Raw genomic sequence first — 24,717 nt, 5'->3', positions numbered from 1 at the left:
AAACTTGGGTGCCTAGAGACATCATCCATAAAATTTCAGCAGGCTTAGGGTGAGGCAGTGGCATGTGACTCTTAGCAATAACAAGAGATAATTCTAATGTATATCTAGGTTTGAGACCCAGTGTTTTAAACTATGATGACAACAAAATCAAGGTCATGGATTTGGTTCCTAATTTAAGAGATATTTAGCTTTGCATGAGGAAAAGTTCTATTCCATAGTTACATTCTATACACCATACTCTGTTCTATCATTTTAAAATAGGGGTCCTGGTAGAAAAAAATGAACCAGGAAAAAGAAAAAGGTAAAGAATTAGGGCAATTTACAACAGTGACAACAACAAATATATATATATATATATATATGTGCAAAATCATATTATATATAGATATCTATATATATAATATGATTTTTCCTTCCTGTTAGAACCTGGTACATTCTGTTATAGAGGTGGCTACATGTTACTGATGGGTGAAAAGAGGTTTTTATTCGTTGTTCTTTGATTACCAAATGTATCAACTACCTCAGGAATTTTGGATGAAAAGGTAAAAATGTTTTGTCAGCATCAGTGAATCGTGATAAAAATGAGTGATGTTTTTTAATGAAGAACACTCGATGAACACTTACCAGGCAAGCATGAAAGGAGAAACTGAACCTCAGGAAACAGAAAAATTAACCCCCACTCACCAAACCATTTTTATTATTATGAATTAACACTTTCTGGGGCCTCTAAAAGAAAGGAAATGCTGTAAAGGAAAACAAGAGCAGCTCTCTGGCATAGCCTTCTTTTCTGCAGTAGGAATCAGCAGGATCCTTCACCAGCACACCATAAAGCAGCTTCCCTTGTTCTTATGTAATACGTCTTTGCAGCTTAAACCTTTAATTAACCAGAGATGTCATCAAGAAAAGTTTGCCAAGGAAGAGGATGCCTGGTTTAATTAAAAAGATTTTTAATAGTTATTAAGGAAATCAATTTGGAATTCGGGCCTGAGAGCAGTGATGGGGGAAGAAATCACTGAGAGGAACTTTTCCATCTCTCTGGGTAATGGATTTTAACCCTATGATCTGCACTGCTTTAAAACCCCCAGGGGAGTGGTCCAGGGCATGGAGAAGGATGCTTATCACTCATCATTTTTAAATCTACATCCCAGATCTAAGAGAGCAGTTCTGTCTTATATGGGAGAAGCCCAACCTTTTTGGAATGCAGTTATCCTGGCAATTGAAAGAAATAGGAAACCTTTATAAATTGAAAATCTCCTACCTCATAAGTGTAAGCTATTTTTTTCCCCAAAGAGATGCATTATTTCTCCCTGAGGATTTGCACTTGAACTGTACATCAGGCGTTTTCCCATTACTGCTCCAACTGGCCTTCTTCGGATCAAGCTAGAAAAAGGGATTTGGCTCTTTGGAACATAAGAGAAATATTATTTTCACTTGTCTCATGAAAATGATGACACAAAAGGTGAAATAGCCAGAGGATGGGCAAAATAAATTGTCTGTATGGCAAAAACTGTAAAAAGAAAAGAGTTTTTATTTTAAAAAACAGCATTCTGCCAACAGGGGAATGATATTAATATCATCATCTGATGCAGCCCAGTTGAGTTCAAACGCTGAAAGCACTTCTCAAATAATCTATGTTTAATTAACATTTGCACAGCACTTAGAGAGGGAAACTGAAGACAGGTGCAGTGCATAGCTGCAAAAGTGACTTTACTGTTGCAATGTATCTATTTCTCAGGTGGACTGAAGCGCCTCTATCTAAGGCTCAACGTTACTCAACAGAAACCCAAGAGGAAGGACCAGATCTTTTAACACTCAAGCCTTTGTTCAAATCACCAGCTTACATTTTCTAGAAGAGCTGGAAAAGGCCTTATTTATTTGTATTCCTCACAGCAAATTGCCCAGAGTCTTGGTCACAGTGTCTTTGTTCATTGTTTTGCTCATTACCTAGAAACTTCTGGGCTTAGCAGCCTCCCCACCCCACCATAGAAATGCCTCAGCTCCCTGATTCACTTGTCCTGTGAAACTTAGTGAGGGATGTCACTTGGGAGCAATGTTGGGTAATCTGATATGTTGTAGCCCACAGTTTACCAATGAACTCATCCTGCTGTTGGCAGTTCGTGCAATTTCTCTGTGCTCCACTTTTCTTATTAACAAAATGAGGAGGATTGAATTACATTAGAGTCCAAGGCCCCTCCTAATTTAATCTGGTGCACTCTTTCCCCTTCATCCTGGCTGGGTAGATCTGTTCCCACATTAGAAAATGGAAACCAGGAAAACTTCAGTGCTTATGGAAACACTAGTGGTTGGAGTAGAGGTTGCAAACTGGCAAGCAGCAGGCTGGATTCAGACTGCAGACCTGTTTATTTAGCCCATCCAATGTTTTGGTGGGCTGGTGGTGGGGGTGATTGAATTCGCTGATAACAGTTAAATTCCAGAAGGTTTCACATCATTATCTGGACTTAGGCTTTTGCTGAGAGGTTGGAAAACTCTGGCAACACTTTATTTGCACTGGCAATGATGAGTTGGAGCTGATTCCTTGCTAGTCCAGTGTGGACCCCACTACTCCCTACTGTGTCCTCAACATGAAGGTTGAATAGTGGTTTCAACAATAGCAGTTGTTGTCATTGTGTTTATGCTGTTTTTCCCCTGACCCTATCCCATTTCACTCATTCATGTTACTTTCATGGCCCATGTAGGTATGTGAGTGAGAGGAAGAGGTTGTTGGAAGAATGATTGGTGTCTGGTGTCAGGAATCCCTTGCCCTTCAAAGAGACAGTGTGCTTCTACCTGGCTGCTTCCATGAGCTGCAACATGGGTAAAACATCTTCAGCTGGGTGGATAGGATAAGACTGTCATTGACTGATATGCGCAACCTAATGACTTCCTTAGTTACTTAAAGCTGGCTTCATTTGTCCAAATTGTCTGTTCTTTGGATAATCATCTTGCCTATTGTTTATTTAGAATAATGCCCCACATGAACATTTAGAGTATCCCAAGTTCAGCACACACACAAAAGAACTTAAATAGCAAACCTACATTTTTACTCCTCTAAGAAAATCAAGTTTCCTTCTAGAACCATCACCAGAAGTCCTTCTGTTCATTACAGTGGCCTCTAATTTATTGTCTAAAATAGAAATTTATTGAAAGTAAAATGATGCAGTATTAATAATTATGCCAGAAAAATCAGAATAAACCAGGATTTTCCCAAGCAAACTGGGGCATAAAGCCACCCTGCTCAATGTGCAATATCTAGTAGTGACTTGATGACAAAATCTGCCATCGGCCACTATAGGTTATACTGGATTGTCCCACGTCCACTCCTGGGGTATGCTTGGCTCCTCTTGCTGTTGAAGTCCTATCCAGACTGGAGAGGCCCCATCACAGTTCTCTATTCCTTCTTGGATCTGAGGTCTCCTGCCCACTTCTACCTTTCACTCATGCCTCTCAGCTTAAGCTTAACAGGAAACACTGTCTTTGTCAGAGATAATGCAGGTGGCTCTCAGATTTGGCTGTCTGAAATTGGGGACCTGGGGAGTGACATCTGTCCTTAGATCTATTTCTTCACCTGTGCTGCCCTCTTTCAGAGTCTCCTCTAGATAATTCAAGGGAAATAATTTTCTTTTTCTTTTCTTTTCTTTCTTTTTCTTCTTTTCTTTTCTTTTTTGAGATGGAGCTTCACTCTTGTTGCCCAGGCTGGAGTGCAATGGCGCGATTTCAGCTCACTACAACCTCCGCCTCCCAGATTCAAGCCGTCCTCCTGCCACAGCCTCCCGAGTAGCTAGTAGCTGGGATTACAGGTGCCTGACACCATGCCCAGCTAATTTTTGTATTTTTTAGAAGAGACAGAGTTTCGCCATGTTGGCCAGGCTGGTCTCAAACTCCCGACCTCAGGTGATTCGCCTGCCTCGGCCTCCCAAAGTGCTGGGATTACAGGTGTGAGCCACTGCGCAGGTCTCTTTTATTTTCTTTAGGCAAACTGGGTCATACCTTCATGCTAGAACTTTGCATATTCTATGGGGGCGGGGGGAGGTGGGGGAAATTTCTCAGATCACCACAGGGCACCATCACTGAAGATCAAACCACTTTACACAACCAGCAAAGACATATCATTGTAGCAGTATTAAGTTTTACACTTGGCATTTGGGTGAGGAACAAAGAAAGTTTGGGGCATTTCAAACAGTAAAAGAAGCAGGCTTTTGAAATGCAAAGATATAGATCCCTTTCAAGGAATCGAATATAAGAATAAAAGGAGGGAGAGGAGTTGAGGGTAGTGGGCTGGTGAAAGGAGTTGTTCAACGGAAAGAGAAAGATCCAGAAAGGTGACTGTCAGATCCCTTAGATAAAGCCACCCATCTACCCATCAAAGATGAGAGGAAAATCCAGCTGGCTTTATTTTTTTGACAAAGGTGCACCGATGTGGCAGAAAGATGAGGTAAGGGGTTGGTAATAGCTCATCCTCATTCACCACGTGGTTTGAACTATTCCATCACTCACTCTATAAGAAAGCCTTGCAGGAGACCCGGGACATGCGGTTTTGACAGGATCTACAGTGGCAAGGAAAATGGAGAGGAACACAGAGGAAAGGGGGGCTGATGTATTATTTACAGTGGAGAACTTGAACAGAGTCAACTGCAGGAGTCAGCCCAAAGACCTGTATCTGTATAACTGTGGAATAAAGACAGACAGATCTTTGAATTTTCACTGCTGCTCTTTTTGCTGCTGGGGAACCCTGCCAGGGCTGGGCCAGCATGTGTGCGGCTCATCTTCTCACTGTGCTGCAATCTGCCCTGCTACCACTTACCTTCCCCTATGGCCCAGAAGAGGTAAAGACCTCAACAGAAAACTGTCTGGGCCTCTGTGGGCGAAATTTCATTAGGTTGGCACAGAGGGTGTCTCGCTGGTTGTGACAGGTCTAATAAGTGTGCAGATGGCAAGATGCAAACACACAGTCACTAGCACACACACAGCCTCCCTGAAGTCACTCAGTGGGCAGAGAGGAGGGACTTGGAGAATCTGATGCAAAAGGAACAAAGGCTGCAACCTCTGCAGTGGGCTGAGCGAGAATGACGGGGAGACGGCTACAGGAAATGAGAAGCGAAGTGTGAGAATCCACAGCAAAAGCCGCCGCAGAGCATATGCATCGGACTTCACAGCTTCCTCCTGCTTCCAGCTTGCATTTGCTCCATATGCTGCTTTACACTGCTTTCCGGGCCGTAATGGGTTTCATTCCATAGTTTTTATACTAATATGAATGACTCACATCTGCTCCAGCATCCAATTTGCTCTCTAATGTCTTCGGCTGTGAGGAGAGAACAGCTTACACAGAACTCGCCATCAACAGGAGTGATAAAGAAGGTCCTGATCCAAGACAAGAAAGGTCAGAACCCTAAATGCGTCAGCTGGGAGGGTCTTTGAGAGAACATGACATTGCAGATGGGAAACCACAGACCCAGAGAAATGTGGAGCTTGGCTCCACAATATCAAGACTGAGGAGGCAGATCTGTTTTAGGGCACCAGGAGAGTACTAGTTCAGAGTGTATTTATTTTTTTCATATCCTGCCATGTTAAATCTTTTGCTAGGAGCTTTTCTTCCCCATATTGGCTGTGATAAGAAAAAAGTAACTTGGATTAATCGCCAATGATAGCTAATCCCCCGCTGGGATCAGCCATACTCTGCATTACTTAAGCTTGTTATTTTATTTATTCATTTTTTGAGACAGGGTCTCGCTCCATCACCCAGGCTGGAGTGCAGTGGTGAGATCACCACAGCCTCAAAATCCTGGGCTCAAGTAATCCTCCTGTCTTAGCCTCCCAAGTGGCTGGGACTACAGACACATGCCACTTTGCCTGGCTATTTGTTGTTGTTGTTTTTAGAGGCAAGGTCTCGCTATGTTGCCTAGGCTTAAAGCTGGTTATTAAAGAGTTTCAAATCTATTCCTGAGCATGGGGGACCCCTGGATAGACTGGGTGCCTGGAGAGACCTACAGAACTGGACCCCACACATGGACACTCACTTCACTTCCAGCTGTTTGAAGTCCCACTTGAAATCTACTTCAGTCCTAACGACATTTACTGGTTTGACAACCTAAACTGATATGATCTCTAGCTAGATCAGCTAATGACACCTAGCAAAACTGGATTCCCTTGACAGCTTCCATAGGCCCAGGAAGTCTTCCTCACTTGAGTAGAGGACAAAATAACGATTTGAGAAGAAAATCATTCCTGGAAGGAAATTCCCACTCTCTGAGACATTGCAGGCCCTGCATGGAGCTGCCTTCACCCCAGGGCCTCAGTTTCCCCATTTGCCAAACAGTCAGAATGAGGCACCTCAGCATCTCAGCAGTGTGGTGGTGCTGCACCATCTCAAAAGCTTGGCGGTGTTCTTGTGTAACTGTCTGCCATCTGTTACTCAGAAGCGGTATTACAAAGCACTGAGCAATGGCCTCCTGTGCTGCAGCTTCTGCCTGGAGCCAACAGCAGCTCAGCAGCTTGCCTGGGGGGTCCCCTGCAGAGCCTGCAGCAGAACGCTTTGTAGGCCCGAACCTGCAGGTCCAGGGTGAGGCTCCTGAAAGAGGTCCAAAGTGCTTGGGATGCTGCAGAGGTGAGTTCTCTTGCTGCTCCCCCTACTCCTCCCATGATGGTCATTTACCTGGGCCCTTTACTGGGCCAAAGCATTGGCTGGGGAGCCTGCTCCCAACTTTCAGTGTGCAGAGTTCTGATAAAGGCAAATGCTAGATCAATCCTGGGGTTCTGTGTGATGGTCTTAGAGCGCAGGTAAATCTTGAAAGGGCTGGCAACAGTGTTCACCTTTTCTGGGCTGTTTAATTTCAACTGCGGTTCTCAACCCCAAACTTATCTACAGCTCAGTCAAGAACTCTCTGGGGTTGTGAGGCAGGACTTCCCTGTGGCTGAAAGATAAGGTACCCAAAACAGGAGGCTTTGAGTAGATGCCTCCATTTCTCAGTACACGTCTTTGGGGAGACATCTTATTGGAGAAGGAATTCTGGAGCCCTGATTTACAGCTGTCTCACCTGCACAGAGGTATGGGAGCTTCCCCTACACTAAGCTCTGTGGGGAGAGAGGGGCAGGGAGGATGGTGGCTGCCACAGTGGGTGTATCATTTTCACCTCTCCAAGAAACTGGATGAAGCAAGCAACCCACCAACAAAAATGGCATGGTTCCTGCTGCCTCTGCTCCCTGGACAGAGCAAGGTTTTCTCCCCTTTGAGTGCTCAGATAACACCAGCACCTTGCATTTAGCTTTCACCACTACTCATTTGCTTGTCAGAGGAGGTATTTTCTCTCCATTTTACAGATGAGGAATCGAAGGCTGGGGGAAGGTAAATGACTCACCCAAGACTCACACAGTGAGTGTGACAGCTAGGTCAGTACTCTCTGGTCAATGATCTGGCCATGATTCCAGCCTACTTGAGCCTACATGGGAATTGGAGTCAGAATTTGCTTTGCTTCTAGATCCAAGCGGTTTTAATCTGCAAGTGGGAGGGGGATGCACTTCCCAAAGGACCTTGGGAAAAGGGGCTTTTGAAAGATCACCCTCTGCACCCAGTATCCCCCTGCCCAGGGTCACTTTCCAAGAATCCCAAGTGGTTGCTCCAACTTTGGACCTCTTTTTTTGAAAGCACAAAGCCCTGATGCTTACAGGGAGAGAAAACCTTCATAGGAGATAATTGCGCCTTAATTTTTTAAAGGATATCTTTAAAGTTAAATTTAGACCAGCTCAGCTTTCCTTCCATTAAGCAGTAAAAGTTACCAGGCACCTGCAGGCAGGCATAGAAACACCCTGCAGGGTTGGCTGAACGCGGCCTTGGCCCTCAGTGGCCAGGCAGATGAACCGCGGGGTTGGGGCAGCAGCACTGACGGCACCCTGGGATCCCAGCGCTGGCTGTGGTAGAACAAGTACCTTGAGGGTGGGACCTTGGCTTGAGCGCCACGTGCAGCCCCCGCGATGAGCGGGAAAGTCCTCCCAGGCACAGCGCCGCCTGGCGCGAGCCGGCCCTTGGGTCCCAGCTGGCAGCTGGGGGGTGGCAGGCATCCCAAGTGCACCGCTCCCGCCCCGCCTTGCCCCAACCCACGATGGTCTGGGAGCTGCACCCAGGGCTCGGCGCGGGCGGTCCCGCAACAGCACCGAGCGCTTCGGTCGCCGGGCGGCAGTAGCGCCCCCTCTCAGAGCCCCGCTCACTCCCACCTGGGCTCGCTCGGAGTCGGCCTGTCTGTCGGGCCCGCCCTCCCGGCTCACTCCCTCCGCCCTCGTGCTCCTCCCGGGGTGCTTGGCACAGCCTCGGATTCCTCCCTCTCGCTGCTCGAGTCAGTTTCCCTATCGGCAGCGGCGGCAGCAGCCGCGGTGGCGGCGTGGGGAACATCTAGGCAGCCACCGCGCTTCTCGCGCTGGAGCGGGCGTCCAGCTTGGCTGCCCTCGGTCCTTCCCTGTCACGTTTCGGGTCGCCCCGCGCCCCCCACCCAGGCTAGCTTCTCTTCAAAGCGGGAAGGGCGCCTTGCAGGATCCCGCCGCCCCTCCACCCGGATCCTAGGTCTGGCGCTCCCCAGAGCGAGGCGCTCGCCAGGACTCCTGCCCCGCCAACCCTGACCGCCGGGGGGTGCCCCAGGGACGTAGCGCCGCGGAGAGGAAGAGGCAAAGGGGACCATGCGGCGCCTGACTCGTCGCCTGGTTCTGCCAGTCTTCGGGGTGCTCTGGATCACGGTGCTGCTGTTCTTCTGGGTAACCAAGAGGAAGTTGGAGGTGCCGACGGGACCTGAAGTGCAGACCCCCAAGGTAGGCGGCTTGGCGGCTCTCTGGCGCGGAGCCCGCGTGCAGGGTTTCCGGGCTCCGGGGAAACCAGGGCGAGGGTCTGGGTGCTGAGAGCAGGTAACAGCCGCCGGATGTGGCTGCCATGTGATGTCTCTGGATTTTAAAACGCTCGGGGGCATCTCCGGACCCGCGGGGTGCGTAAGTGGCAGTGGGGTGTGGGGGGTGGGCGCGCGCTCGCCTGCTGAGCGGAGCTCCCAACTTGAGCTGCGCGCGAGGGTCCCGAGGCGGAGAGGGCGCTGCGGACTGGCGGCCCAGGGGCTGGCGGTCTCTGGGCGCTGCCAGAGAGTCGCCGGCGGTTGGGTCGGGCGGCACGGCCGGCCGGTGCCAGCGCCCGGGCGAAGTGTGGCGGCTACGCTGACCTCCTTCCCGCAGCTGCCAGGCCCGACCTAGGGAGGCCGGAGGCCGGGTGCGCCGCCCGCGCCTGTGCGTTGCGGGTGAGCGCCTTGCAGCCTACCGGGCGGCTGCCATCCCTGTTCTCTAACTGTTTCGACCGTCTAAGCGGCAGTGGAAGTTGAATGTGCCCAGAACACCACGAAAGAGCCTGTAAAAACAGACGCCTTGGTATTGGCGGGGAGTTGAGGAAATGGCAATCCAAGTGGCTTTTCCAACTCCTGCCCAGTCAGTTCCTGTGAGGGAGCCAGAAGGTTCCCCCTATAGGTTCACTCTTACCTTCGGATTCAGAGCCCTGTAGGGGCAAAGGGAAAACTTCCCCATGGCTCTCTGAAGGTTCACTGGAAATCAGTTGACAAAAGGCAGATCAATAGGAGGAAAGGCATAGTAATTTATTTGATCATAGTTTTTCGTGACATGGGAGCCTTCAGTTTTCTCTTCACAGATTTGGCCCGGGGACACTGAAGGGGGATTTCCTGGCCAGCAAGGCAATCTTTATAAACTGGGTCCAGTACAGTCGTCTAGGGGTCTGGGCAAAAGCCTTGGAGGAGCTTACAGTCGGAAATGGGAGACTGAAAAACAGGAAGATGTGGGCGAGAGGTGGAGTCTCACTAGTTAAGTACAGTACGGAGCGCCTACTGTGTGCCAGGTGCATAGTAGGTGCCTTCCTCATAAGTAGTTGTAGGAGTTGGGTGGTAATATGCTTGTTTCATAGATCAGGAAAACAGGTTCAGGGTCTTTAAGTCACTTACCTTAAGTCATTCTACTGGTTTGAACGCTAACCTCCACACACAGGGTTTCCAGTATATCAAGTTGCCTCTCGGTTTCCCCTTTTTAACAAAGTCTTTTAGCACTTATGTTCCGGAATCTTGCCAGTGCTCAGTCGATTTCAACAAGCATTTATGTAGCACCTATTGTGTGCTCAGGCAGTGTGTTAGGTGCTATGAGTAGAGAGAGATAGAATTTATTCTCCAGGGGGAGAGGAGTTCATTGCACCAGGATGTGAGGTGTGCACAGGGCTAAGATGGTTCAGTGCACTGGGTGTCATGGGAGCCTGAGGGCTCCCTGGAGGAGGAGGACATAACAGAGCTGAGTTGAGAAGGATAAACAGGTTTGTCAATAGATAGAAAGGGCATTCCAGGTAGAGGTTAACTGCACGAAACAGGCTCAGAGGAATGACACAGCACGTTGTATGAGTGTGGCATAATTTGAGCACCAAGTGTGTGGAGGTTGGAGGGATAAAGTCTAGAGAGGTGTGTAGGGGCTGGGCGGGGTAGGATATTGTGGGTGTGAGGACCCCTGGAGAGGGTCAGGCAGTGAGGTGGCGAGGCCAGATCGATGACTTCAAACTACCTTTATAGCACTAAATCACTTTTCTCACTCAGCCCCTGACCATAGATCTGGAGAGCTTTTCTTCTTTTTCCCTGGGTGGTTCTGCTCCCTGTGATGTAGTTAATGACGCCTGCAGAGACATGAACTTTCTCTGTTTTGCTTCGACCCTCATTGCCTTAAGCTTGCTTATTCTTAGTTTACACCAGGGATCTGGGATGAGAGATCTGTTTCCTTCTTTGTGCACTCTTTGTCCCTCCTCCTCTCCTGCCTCTTCTTATCCTGGCGTGTGCTCAGCACACATTTATCACAGGCAGCTGTATGCCAGGCTCTGTGCTGGGTTTGGGGGCTGCTATGCTGAGCATGCTGTGTCCCTGTCCTTTGGCCTGGAGGTAGGGGGCCACTGAAGTTCCTGGACAAGGCAGAATTACAAACACATGAGTGGTACTTTGAGGTGGAGAGTGGTTTAGTAGCAGGATTCAGGACATCGTACTGTGCAGTCACAAAAGAGGAGGTTTTCTAGTTTTGAACCAGTTGCCTTTTTTCTTAACATCTTATTCCTTCTTTTCCTCATTTTCTGTATCCTTCTATAACCATGAATTTTTATAGACTTAGAAAATCTTGACGCCTTTTACTATCAGGTGTCTTCTTTTTTTGCTTGTTGTTAGTGTTTTTCTCCTTCCTGTTTTCCCCCTGTATGTGTGGCTTTGTGTGTCTACATATATGTATTGTGCGTATTTGTGGATGTATTTTGTGTCTGGTGGATGAACGTCACTCTGTATCTTATAGTGTGTATGTACCTGAGAAGACAGGAAGAAAGACAGAGACTCCTTAGGTAACGCCAGAACAGTTTTATTTCCTGTGACTGATGTAGACAGGAAATGTGTATGACATGTCCAAAGGAGCACAGTGGTACCAAAACCCGACTGCATGTCAGAATCACCTGGAGAGCTCCATTAACATGCATAGTTTTGGGCTTACTACAGAGATTATGACTCTGTGAGTTTGGGAGAAGGTTCTAGAATTACTGTTTTTACCAGGGCTGCATGTGATTCTGAACCAGCCTATTCATGGTTGGCATTTGGAAGCTATATGAGGAATACCAAGTCTGTTGACTGTGGTTGGTTGACTCCATGTAAATATGGTCAAATGATTTTCTTCTTGAGTGTGCTCATGGACCTAACCCATGTGAGCCTATGTGTGCATATTAAATAACAGCCCTGAGCATTTCTCTTTACAAAGTCACAGACTCCATTTACATATATTAATTCATTTAATACTCACAACAAGTACACAAGGGAGACAAGAGAGTACTTGTATGCAGATGACATTAAGGAGGTGAAAAATTTGGCCCAAGCTAACCAGGCTGTCCAAGTGGCAGCATCAGGACGAGAATGGAATGGGATTCCTCCTGAAACTGCCCACTGCTTGCTTTTTCCATGCCGTTAAACCCAGAGACTGCCTGAATTGACAGCAGGAATTCCCCCACCCACTTCCCAGAGCTCCCATGGCTCATCCCTACATCCTTACCCTTAGAGAGCTCCAAGGGGGTTTGTGTAAGGGAGCTTCTAAGGCAGGAGTTACTGCAGAGGGACATCACCCCTGCCCTTGGAAGGCACCATGTGGGGCACAGGAAGCTCCCCTCACTGGAGGGAGCACACCCTGATGAGGAGAGTCCCTGTGATGGGGGGTTGCAGAGGCGTAGGTTTGGGAGGCATTTGCCAGTGCAGAGACTGTTTCTTCAACAGTAGGAATTCGGATGGGACTTCTATCCATCACAGGGAAAAAAAATGGTTTTTGAGTAAGTTCCGTGCTCTAGGTTTTCCTAGCATGTAATCATGGGGACAGGTCTTTGCCTTGGACATGCCGAAGCCTTGGAGAGGTTTTCTTCCTGCTCAGGCCTCTAGGCATCTTCCCAGCGTGGGTGAGGGAGTCAGCTTTTCTTCCAAAGCAAGGGGAGTGGGCTCCCTTCCCTTGAATATACTCAGAGAAGTCTGGAAAGGTGTAGAGATGGGAAAGAGCTGTATTAAGGGCTCCTGGCCTGGGGACCACCCGACCCTTAGATTCTGTGGAGCAGATTGCCTTCAGAGAGGCAGGTTCTGGTTCTGGGCCATCAGGCCATTGTTCTCTTTTCCTCATGGTCTTAGGAAATATCTCCATTCACCTAATGACAGGATCTGCAAAGTGGGCAGGATGAAATGAAATCTCTGGTTGCTGGACCCCAGTGCAGATGAAGAGAAGAAGGCTTGCTACACTCCTGGTTTAAGGAAATTTATTAGATTTTTTTCTTAGTTTCAAGAAGGGCTCGTTCTTTCTATTAATAGCCCAAGTAAAGAGTTCTTTAAATTGGACTTTTTAATGTTAATTTCATTCTTTTACTGCCTCCCCCCCCCCAATTATCCAGCAAAGCTCTAATTTCTAACTGAAAAATCATGTAACAAATTCAGTGTTTTAATTCAGACTGTATTTGAATGGTAAATACTATGCCACTTAAAAGTAGCTGAAAAATGTTTTAATTTCTTCTCCCCCTATTATTCGTTTGCCATTTGGAGAATCATACAATAACTGACTAAAATTTAAAAAATATCAGCAAATTTGTCTCTTATTTCCAAGAAACTAAATATAGTCCCGGTGCTTAGGGCTTAGTAAAAGCAAAAGAACTGTAGGCCTGAGGGTAATTTTCGAGGAAGGTATTGGAAATGTAAAGGCTTTGAATAAAATGCCTCTGGCCCATGTAAGTGTATTGGTGCTGTACTAGAAATATAACAAACACCATTAAAAAATAGCTTGTCTTTCTGTAACATTTGCATCCCACCAATGCCTTAAATGTATGACACTGTTATTTTATTCCTCATTTAGTAGATAATTTCTCCCATTAAAAAAAGTCATGAATTTTAGAGAGAGACCTTATTAATCTACTGATGCTCGGTATGTGCATATTGGACTCTGTCCGGGGAATTTTGTAACCTTCCAACGGGTTCTTGTTGCCCACTTCCTAGACAGAGCCGATGTATCAAGGCAGGGGAATTGCAGTAAAGAGTTTAATTCACGCAGAGCGGCTGAATGGAAGATTGGAGTTTTATTATTACTCAAATCAGTCTCCCCGAAAATTCAGAGACTGTTTTGTTTTTTTTTTTAAGGATAATTTGGGGCCAGGGAGTGGGAAGTATTGATTGGTAGGGTTGGAGATGAAATCATAGGGAGTCGAAGCCATCCTCTTCTTCTGAGTCAGTTCCTGAGTGGGGGCCACAAGACCAGATGGGCCAGGGTGGCACTAGCTTGATCCACCCAGTGTAGGATCTGAAAAATATCTCAAGCACCAATCTTGGGTTTCACAATAGTGATGTTATCCCTAGGAGCAACTGGGGAGGTTTAGAATGTTGTGGCCTCCAGCTGCATGACTCCTAAACCGTCATTTCTTTTTTTTTTTTTTTTTTTTTTTTGAGACGGAGTCTCGCTCTGTCGCTCAGGCTGGAGTGCAGTGGCTGGATCTCAGCTCACTGCAAGCTCCGCCTCCCGGGTTTTACGCCATTCTCCTGCCTCAGCCTCCCGAGTAGCGCCCGCCACCTCGCCCGGCTAGTTTTTTGTATTTTTTAGTAGAGACGGGGTTTCACCGTGTTAGCCAGGATGGTCTCGATCTCCTGACCTCGTGATCCGCCCGTCTCGGCCTCCCAAAGTGCTGGGATTACAGGCTTGAGCCACCGCACCCGGCCTAAACCGTCATTTCTAATCTTGTGGCTAATTTGTTAGTCCTGCAAAGGCAGTCTGGCCCCCAGGCAAGATGGGGGTTTATTTTGGCAAAGGGCTGTTTTCATTTTTGTTTCAGTGTTCTTCCCAAAGTTAGTTCAGCCTACACCCAGGATTGAACAAAGACAGCTTGGAAGTTAGAAGCAAGATGGAGTCAGTTAGATCAGCTCCCTTTTGCTGTCCTAATTTTCTCATTGTTATAATTTTTGCAAAGGCAGTTTCAGTGTGACTCTGGCGTGACCAGAAGTAGCCCGTGATTAGATGCATGCTCATCCTTTCAGTTGATGTGCGGGTGCCTGTACAAGGTGCTGTGCTTTTTTTCCATTCTAAGGCAGTTCCCTGGAGCAGGCGTCTGGGTGGTGTTACACAGCTGGCTCCTGCAGAGGCTCTTGTGAGTGACTGAGAAACATGGAGATAGCAGGTTGGAATCCCAGGTAGTCAAGAAATTGTATGTGGTCACTTTCTAGATGTCAAGAAGCTTTTTCTAAAACAAAAACAAAAACACTGAGCCTCTATCCCATGGGTCTGGTGAGAAATTCACCCTGGGTCATTTTTGGCCTTATTCTGGGTTGTCCCAAGGCCCAGGGGCTTGTGCAGAGTCCAGGCCTCTGGTTGTCAGCGCTGAGTCAGTGGTGACTGTGCCATGTCCCAGCTCCCTTTCACTCTCCTAGCCTACTCTCTCCCCCAGGTCCCTGCAGGAGGCCCTATCCCAGGGACCCACAGATGTCTGTTCTAGGGTAATCTCTTTTAGTCAGACTGGGGAGCTCTATGTCTCCCTAACCTTTGTTTCCCAAAGTGACCTGATGGTTTTGGAAAGAAATACCAGGAATTCCTGTCTCAAACTTCCCGAGGCACAGAATGATATCTACTCAAATCAGAGAAGACAGAGGGGCGAAGCAGGAAGGGAAGATCCATTAATGGCCCTGTCACAAGCCTCCGCAATCTGTCCAGAGACTAACCTTTTTCAGGGCTGCCCATCTGGTTGTATCATTTAAAAGTGCTAATTTCCACTCATCAGAGGTCATTTATAAACTAAACAGGGACAGAATAAGGCTGCCGTGGGCTGATGCCTGAAGCCCAGTATTCCTGCACAGCCTGGTTTTCATGCCCTCTGATTTTGCCTCCTGCGCCTACATCCTTCACCATGCCTCCCCATCCCAACTTTCTAAAGTGGTCCTGAGACCCAGGAACCAATTTTTGAAGACCTTCATTGCTTGAGTCCTTGTTTCATTTTTAATGTTTGCGGTATTGTCATCTTCTATAGCATCCCAAAGTCCCTAGTGCATTTTTTGGAAAATAATCTGAATTGGAAAGCAGGGCCAGATCCCCAGCTCCTCTCCTGGGGGAGTCTGTGAACCCTGCCATGGCTTTTGAACATTCTACCCCAGAGACCCAGAATCGTAGACTCGCCATCTGTGTGGGGAAATGAGTCTGGACGTGCCCGTGCCCTCTACCACTGGCTACAGACCCCTGCCACTTGCCTGCATTTATCCTGGGCTAGGTGTGAGCTTTTTTCCTGGCAGGGTCCTCAGAGACTCATGCTGCATGCAAGCGGCAGGAGATAGAGAGAGTCCCACCTTCTCTTCATAGCTCCCATCATGTCAAGATCAAGTATGTTTTACTCTCTGAGTTTCCTGATAGACACGGCAGCTGGTGCGGCCAGTGGCAGCGCCAGGGATGACTGAGATTCCTCTCTTCCTGGCTCAGTCTCCTTGACTGTGAAATGGGAGCAGCCCACTCTAGAACTGTCTGACCCCCACTTCCTTGCTGGCAGTCTGAGTCTTTTCAGGTTAGTTGTGAATAACTCTGAAGTGAGATCTTATGGCTATAAATAATTATACCGTGGATACTCTGTGCCTATTACTTATTTTTTAATTATTTTACCAGAAATGCTAGATTAACCAAAAAATAAATCAGTCTCAGTCCTCAGATGTTGAGCTGATTAAGAAAGAACCCCTTTGGGATACTGAAGAACATGAACACACACATATACACCCACAGGCACACACACACAGAGGCACCCTGGGGAATTCTGCAGGAGCTCCTGCAATGTGCTGGCTCTGGTATTTTGGTATTTCAGAATAAATGGCCTGATGTGACCTTCTGGGGTGACAGTCTTTGCATTTGGCAGTGGCTGCTGTCATCCCAGGGCCTAATGAGCGCTAGAGGCTGACAGAGGGACAGAGAAGGGGACATCTCTGTGGTGTGTGCCACCCAGCGCATCCTCTTTCCTCCTGCTGTTCTGTCCATGCTGCATCCTCCCCTTCACATTCTTCCTCTGTCCCCTGAAAAGCCAGCATGGCTATACAGCCCCAGGGTCCTGGGACAGGGGCTCCAGTAGTGGCCGGCCCTCTGCCCTTTGCCCTCTGTTCTGTAGGAGCCCAACACTTCCCTGCAGGCCCCAAGGTCAGGAGCAGCCTCCTCTGAGAGCACTGCTCTGGGCACAAAGCTAGTTCTTTCCTGAAGGAAGGAGGTTGCCACTCTGGCCCTTCTATCAGCAGGAGCCCTTATCGCTGGGAATACAGAGCCATGTGATCCCCTGCATCCCGGACAATGCTGGTTTCAAGTACAGAGCCTCTTCTGCATACCATTTCCTGGAGACAAGATGAGGCTCTTAAAAAATAATTAAATTCGCCTCATGTCACTTGTTGTCTTAACTGTAAGCACTACAGAGATCTTTCAAGGAAATGCAGGAGAGCAGGGCACACTCACCATGTCCCTGCCCTGGGATTTAAATGCCAAGATGAAGGGAACAACCACCCTGGCTGCCTTCTTCCTAATGATCCTGCAATTGCAACCCCATCTGCATGCATGCTAGGCCAGGAGAGAGCCTGAAACATCTATAGAACTAGTAGGACCACTCTCTTGACAAGCTCTCTCCAAAGAGGTTAGCTGTCTCTTTTCTCTGTTTGCACTATGGTTTGGAAATAAGGATTTTCTTCCTTAGCTGTCTGGGCTGAAGATTTATGTAGCTTCTCTTATTCCTCAGAGAACAGTAATCATTCATGTCCCTCCCACCCCCCACCTCCCAGCCATAGAGACTGGTCCAATCAATATTTATGTGCCCATCTCTCACAGCTGCAACATGCAGGCATAATAGATGCCAGATTCCTTGATGGCCATTGAAAAATTAACTGGTGCCTGTATTTCAGGCTCATTGTTTCCCAGGATCTCAGGGAGATCAGGCCACGTGGTCTGTGGATTAATTAAGGCACCCAGATAATTGGCTATTAATAGATGGCCAATTGATGGCTGCCAGCTGGGTGCTGAATTGACTAATGTCCTCATGGTGGGCAGGTGGTCTTTATCAGAAGGGGAACTAGCTGAAAGACTCGACTAATTAAAGGGTGAATCAGGAAAAGAAGATAAGAGGTAGGTTCTTTCCCCACCACTTGGTGTGATGTTTTACAGCTTACAAAGCATTTATATTCACAAATGCCTCATTTGATCCTTACTGTGACCTTATGAGGTGAGTGTTATTATTATTCTCATTTTCTGAAGTGTGATGAATGTGAGGTTATGGCAGGGTGGGGACTTGGGCAAGCTAGCCTAGACAGGAAGTGGGCTTGAGCTTGCTCTTTTGACTGCCATGCATATGCTATTTCTGTTAGAGCCATGCTCAACTTCAGGTGAGATTCCTTTGCCAGGGAAAATGAAATATATACATGTATGTTATATGTTTGTTTTCATATGGACAAAAAACTAGTGCACTTGCTGAGAAAAGATGCCCTCCCTCTGTGAAAATACCAGCATTGCTTTTTTTTTCTTCTTTGTTTTCAGTTTTATTTTTTAACTTACAGAAGGGAACTGGAAAAGGGATTAAGGGAAATACAGAGCTTGTCTCTGGAAGGCCAACAGAGGGTCTGGAGGACTTTGGGTTTTCTTCTAGGAAAGACCAAGTTTAACCCATGCTTGGGCCAGTCAGGGCCAGTCCACAGGATCACTGCTTTCTGGAGTGGGAAGAGCTGGGACTGTAACAGCAGACTCGGTGGTACGAGAAGTGGAGAGAGGCTCTCCACCCTTCCCCCTCCCCACAAGTCCCACTATCAGGTACTGACTCTGGCCTTACCCAGGAGCCCACGCTGCCCTGCTACCACCTCCCTCCTGGGCCCGCAGGGTTTGCTGGCAGGACAGGAGGCTGTGCTGTTCATTCCTAGGCTGCTCCAAGTTAGAAATCAGCAGGGTTGTGGAGTTAAGACACAAACTGTTTGAGTCCCTTTCTTAATGAATGTGGTCCTTAAACCATCGGAAGCAATTCCCTTCTAAAAGGAAGAATGTAATTTGAAAGAACCTAACACATCCTATTTGAAATGTAAGACAAGTGCCTGGGGAAATGACTCCAGGAAGTGACTTTAGAAGATACCCAAGGTCACCTTAGTGTAGGGTGTCCTGCCTGCATCTCTAATGCCGGAGTGTCCTGCCCACGCCTCTAATGTGGGGGCCACCCTGCCATGTCTTGCTGGTTAGCCTTGAAAATTGATGGACGACCCCGCAGTTCTGTCTGGTTGGTGGCCTGTTGGTTCTACCCAGTACAGGGACCAGACTCTTTGTGGAGGATTTGGAGGTTGGGTTTGAGTTATGTAGTTGCTGCCCACGTATATGTTTAAACTTAGGAAAGCGTAAGATCAGGAGGCTGCTAATGTCTTCCTGGATATTTTGTCTGCTGTTCCAGTAAGCTCCTGGGCCCGTGGTGGTATTTTTGTGCATGGCCTAAACAATAAAGTTGGTGCTCTGCTCTAAGATCCCAAGCAGAAACATGACTTTTTTACTCTTGTCCTTTTTCCCCAAGCCTGGCAACGTTAAAGGACACTGCATTTTTAAAAACTATGTGTGGAATAAGAATGAAAAGAAATGTAAACCTAGATGACCCTGATATTTTCCCTCTCCACTTGGAAGCCCTGATGGTTTTCTAATCATTTGCTCAGATCAACTCTCTATAATTCTCCCTGCCTGTCTTAAAACTGAAATTATGATTTCTGCTCCAGATTTTAGCTTTTCTCCTAAAATTGAGTGTATATTTTGGTAAACTTCTTGGCAGTGTCTACTAAAGCTAAACATATGTGTACATCTATGACCCTGCAATTCAACTCCTACATATAAACCCAACAGAAATGCTGTGTATTTTAGGGAATGTCATGCACTTGAATTAGAGTAGGCAAAGTTTTTCTGTCAAGGGCCAGTAAGTATTTTTGTTTTGTTTTGTTTTGTTTTTAGGTTGTATGGTCTCTGATGTGACTATTCAACTCTACAGTTGTAGTTTGAAATACAATATGTAAATGAATTAGTGTCACTGTGTTCCAATAAAACTTTATTTATGGAAGCAGATATTTGAATTTCATATATTTTTCACATCTCATGAAGTATTCTTCTTTTGGTATTATTTTGAAAGATTTATAAATATAAAATCCATTCTTAGTTTGTAGGATGTACTAGGACAGGTGGCAGGCCAGATTTGACCCACAGGCTGTGTGATTCCATTTATATAAAGTACAAGAACGGGCGAAACTCATCTCTGGCATTGTAAGTCAGTTCATGGTTACCTTGGTTGGGGTTACTGACCGGATGGGGACAGGACGTTTTGGGGCACTGGCACTGTTCAGTTTCTTGATTGCGGGGCTGTTTACACAGGTACATTCACCTTGTGAAATTCCTTGAGTACATGTTATTTTCTCTTTGTGCATTCTACTTCAGTAAAAAGTTTAAAAAGAAAGATCTGAACTGAGTGTGTGGCTCCTGACTCCATGTTTTAGCATCTCATTTAGGGTCGGAGCCTAGCAGTTTCCATTCTTTCTATAGCCATTGGCTTCTGTTTCCCAAATAAGTCTTTGGAAAAGGTCTTGGTTTGAAAGTTACCCAAGTCTTATTCCCTTTTATAGACAGAGAGACATTTAGCAACTGCTATGGCGCAGGCACTAGCTAACCAAAGTATGTGCTGGATCATAGGAAGATGATGGGTCCTAGAGTGAAGAGGCATTCAGGACAATGGGAACTGTGAGTAGGACTTTGGCTGGTATAGTAGCCCCATGGTACATCTGGGATGAAATCTACCTAGAGTTATAGGTGAGAGGTGAAGGTGTGATTGCAGAGAATAGAATTATGTAATGTGAGCTACTGGCTTGTAGAAAACTAGGTTCTTGTTTCTGCATCCAGAAGAACAGGCAGAGAACTAACAAACTGAGCCTGTAGTAAGTGTTGGGTGCTTTCTGAGTTAGTCATCTATTCTTTTTAACAACCCTGCATGGCCGGCATTCTTAGCTTGGTTTGTCATGTGACGAACACCAAGGCTTAGGGAAGTTTTGTGACATATCCAAGATCATGCTGTTTATAAGCAAGCCAGGGATCTAGATTCCATACCAGGTCTGTCTGCCTCCAGAGCACCCAACCTCTTTCCACTTCCATATGCTCACCCCAAGCTTCCTTCCCTCCCCTCACAGCCACATTGAGTCTGTAAAAGGCAGGACATTTTTCCCTTTGCAACTTGCCTTTAGAGCTGGGTTCACTGTGCTTGCCAGAGTGAACAGTTTAGATCAGAAATGGTTGAATGAAATAGTCTTACATCAGAAGCTATCTCTTTCAGGATGAGTCATTTTAAAACAATATTTAAAGAGAAAACTTTACAGTATTTTCAGAGAAATATGTTGTGCTTTCACTGCTATCTGACATCCTCTTATGAATGCTGTCCTGCCACAGATGACTGGGAATGTGTCTGGTCCTAGGGTTCAACTTTAAAAAAGGAAGTCTCCAAAGTATCATATTTTTGAGAGTGTGAAGGTGCTTTAGGAATACCTCAAGATGGATTAAAGAGAGGACAGTGAGGAATTGACCAACAGATGCTGAAAATACAAAGGCCATTGTGGATGGCTAAAAACTGCAGCATCACCCCTCAGAGAGGACTCGTCCTGTGTTTAGCATAACACCACCAATTATTTGGTTGTTTGTGCTGAGGAGTTGAAAACTATCATGTGCCGGGAAAATACTCAGCATGGAGCAGTAATTATGGATCAGCTGATAATAAAGGATTTATTGGATTGACTGCTAATTAGATTATTAGCTGCAAAAACAAATACCTGCTATTAACCATAAATAAGCTGCACTTATGATATTTTCTACGTTTTATGCTTACTCCTTTTTATAATGTGCATTTCTTTTCTTTCTGTGCCAAGGCTTCCCATTTTCCCCAGTCATACTGAGCGTATTTGTGGGTCAATAAACATTGAGCCACAATTAAAATGTTCTTTTTTCCTTCCATTCTCCTGGAGAATGGGGTGGAGAAAGCTGACATGCATCGAGCGTCACATGTAAGGTCCTTGGTGAAGTGTAGTCTGTTTTCTCAGGGAAGAAATAAGGGCTCTTTCAAGGCTGGATCCAGGTCTTTCCTACAGGCACAGAGTCTTTGTGAAGGGTAAGATCTCTGTGAAATCAGTGCTGCAGTTAATTGCCAAAGAAATGACCATGTTGCTCTTCCTTCTTGTGGCACTTTGAGGTTTGGTCCTTATTTTTCAAGGTGGCTGAGATGAGTCCTTGGGAGCCTCAGGTGCCTGTATCCCCCACTCCTCACTACCAAAGAGGGCCTCTTCCTATAAGTGGGTTGACTGTGTGTCCCCAGCAGTGTGAGGTGCCAACTGCTTTTCTGCCCAAGCAGGGCCTGGGTTCTGTGGGTAGGATGATCTGCCAGAGCTCCTGGGTGCACAACAAGATGTCTGGAGAGAGAAGTTGCATCCAGCAGGAGGCTCTGGCTGTGCTCTCAATAAGTGGCGCAACTGACCGTCAAGCGTCCTGCATTCAGTGCTAGCAGAAGACCTGGTTTGTGGCCTCCGTTATTCGCCAGGAGTCCATGTAGGAAGAAGAGGCTTCTAGGGGAGAGGTGAGTGTGAGTGCCTTTTAGGAGAAATGCTGGGGGCTTTATCTGTGTCAGTTATTCATTCCTCACAACCACCCCACAAGGTGGGCAGGCTAAGATTCAGCTACTGCTACCAGTACAGTCATACTGGTTATTTAAGGCCGGTGCCTTTCTCTTTAAACAGTGCCTGGGAGGTTGCAGTGAGCCGAGATTGTGCCACTGCACTCCATCCTGGGCAATAGAGGGAGACTCTGTCTCAAAAACAAACAAACAAACAAAAACAAAAAAACAGTGCCTGAACCACGCTAGTTGTTAACATTTTCTCTTTTCAATATTATCTCTGGATGGTGTATCGATTACCTTTATTTTTACCAGTGAGGGACCTGAGGTCCTAAAGGTCCAATATATTGCCCAACACAACAAGGGTGACATGATTGGGGGAGGAAATCCAACCTTACAGAATAACGCCTGGTAAATGTAAATGCAATTGTCAAACATTTATCCCCATGTATCCCCACAAAGATTCTCTTCTTCCCCTCAGCCTCACTTTCCACTTTGACTCAAAAGAGAAAACACAGCTATCCATTTTGCAGTTCCTCCCACCATGAATAAGTGATGGAACTAAGACAGGACATAGGATGCTAGAGCCCTGGCGGGAGTACCACTGGGGCAGTTGGCAAGCGAGAAAGATGGGTGAACTCCTTAAAGGTTTCCTCCTTTGAGTGCCTATCAGGCGTGGGGAGACAGAGTGGGCAAAATCACCTGTCCTAGGCCACTGGATCAAGTTCATCTGAACATCCTGCAAACCCATATAGGGCGTTGCTGTGTGGGAAGCCCTGTGTAGGAAGCAGGGGTGAATCCTGAGGGAGTGTGGGGTGTGTAGCAGCGGCTCTCTGCTGGCCCCTCCCTCACCACTTCTGATTCCCGAACACTGTGTTCCTCTTAGATGTATTGCTGTATTACCGGAAAGATACAACTGTGTCTCTGGGGAGGCTGTTTAATGGAAGGAACTGCAAGATGGATAGCTGTCTTTTCTCTCTTTTGAGTCAAAGTGGAATGTGAGGCCAAGGGGAAGAAGAGAATCTTTATCGGGGTACATGGGGATAAAAGTTTGAGACAATTGCTTTAGCTCAGAAAACTGTGTTCAACCACAGTTTAATCTCATCCTTAAAGCTGTTTCACTAAAATAGGAACCTGTTATTCCACAGGGCTGCTTATTAGAAGAAGAAGGATTTAGGGAGGTCTTTTAAAGTCATTTTAGTGATTTTTTTGAAAGAAGCATTTGCCGGAATCCACTTGTCCCCAAAGCATCTGCTGTTTTAGGAGCATGACACCAGTGGAAGCATAACAGGAAGGGAAAGCCAGCATCAGGATAGGAGATAGGCTAACTGAGCAACCCACTTTTATTTAGTCAGTATAGGATGCCTGTCGTGGGTTCTATGCTGTTTTGGGCACCATAGACCAGGTAGCCCATGGGTCAAATGCAACCCCCACTTTCTCCACTGTTTTTGTATGGCCTCTGAGCTAAGAATGGTTTTTATATTTTTAAATGGTCAGAGAAAAACTCCAAAGAGAAATAATATTTCATGACAGATGAAAATTATTAATACGTGAAATTCAGACTCCATGGTTCATCAATAAAGTTTTATTGGAGCACAGTAACACTCATTCCTTCACGAATTGTCTATGGTTGCTTTTATGCCACAATGGCCAAGTTGAATAGTTGTGATGGAGACTGTGTGGCCCACAAAACTTAGATCTTTACAATGGAAATAGAAAATATTTTGTGTATTTTTTATAGAAAACAAACATTTATAGAAAATGTTTGCACACCCCTGACCTTTTGTTTCTCAGTGCGGCTCATGGGCCAGAAGGGTTAGTGTCGCTTATAATTCATTAGAAATGCAGAATCTCACTCCATTTCAGACCTACTGATTCAAAGTCTGCATTTAGTAAGATCCCCAGGTGATGTATGTGCAATTAAAGTTTGAGAAGCCTGCATTAGATGATGTGCTTGCTCGTGAAAAGCCTGTGTGAATCGTACTCCACAAGACCAGCTCTACATTTGGTGCCACTTGTCCTTACTTTCTTGGAGTTACATGTGATTCCAAGCTCCCATTCCCCCATGTGGGGATGGGGATTCCTCTTCTACTCACGGCCAAATAACACTGGCTTTTGTAAATGATAGAAGATGGCCTATTTCCTGGTATCTCTGCTTTAGGTTTAGGAATAAGATCTTCCTGGAAGCTAGGGAGCATTTGGATCTTGGTTATATGCTGAGGTCAGGGGTTGGGGCAGGGCCGAGGCGGGAGTGGGAGGTAGATGGAAGTGAGAACAAGTGCAAACAAATATCCTATTATCCTAGCACCTCTACACCATGTTATGATGCAGTTGAGGGGACACAACTAACACCATCTAGGACAGTACTGAATCTGGGATATCTTCCTGTAGAACAGGAGACAGGTTCTGTGGGAGCTTAGAGAAAGAGAGATTATTGGGCGGCAGTGGGCAGGGAGGTGTCTTCCTAAGGTGGCAGGACTCAGCATGAGTGACTAGAGATGAATGGAAACCAGGAGTGGGCCAGA

At 46.5% G+C, this 24,717-nt stretch overlaps 1 protein-coding gene across 2 annotated transcripts in view; it reads left to right on the top strand.

Moving 5' to 3' along the window:
• Nucleotides 1-8,047: 8,047 nt before the first annotated feature.
• Nucleotides 8,048-24,717, top strand: part of GALNT14 (polypeptide N-acetylgalactosaminyltransferase 14) — a 236,785-nt gene continuing 220,115 nt past the window's right edge. The window contains exon 1 of one of the 2 annotated variants that reach the window (XM_010360099.2): nt 8,048-8,790. In XM_010360099.2, the coding sequence (XP_010358401.1) occupies nt 8,662-8,790 (129 nt within the window). In that variant the 5' untranslated portion in view covers nt 8,048-8,661. The remainder of the gene's footprint in view (nt 8,791-24,717) is intronic. The other variant, XM_030921778.1, reaches the window with a different exon arrangement.

The sequence above is a fragment of the Rhinopithecus roxellana genome, chromosome 17 (genome assembly GCF_007565055.1).
Source record: "Rhinopithecus roxellana isolate Shanxi Qingling chromosome 17, ASM756505v1, whole genome shotgun sequence".
Lineage (NCBI taxonomy): Eukaryota > Metazoa > Chordata > Mammalia > Primates > Cercopithecidae > Rhinopithecus > Rhinopithecus roxellana.
The sequence above is the reverse complement of the archived record's forward strand: the minus strand, read 5'-3'. Positions and strand labels throughout refer to the sequence as shown.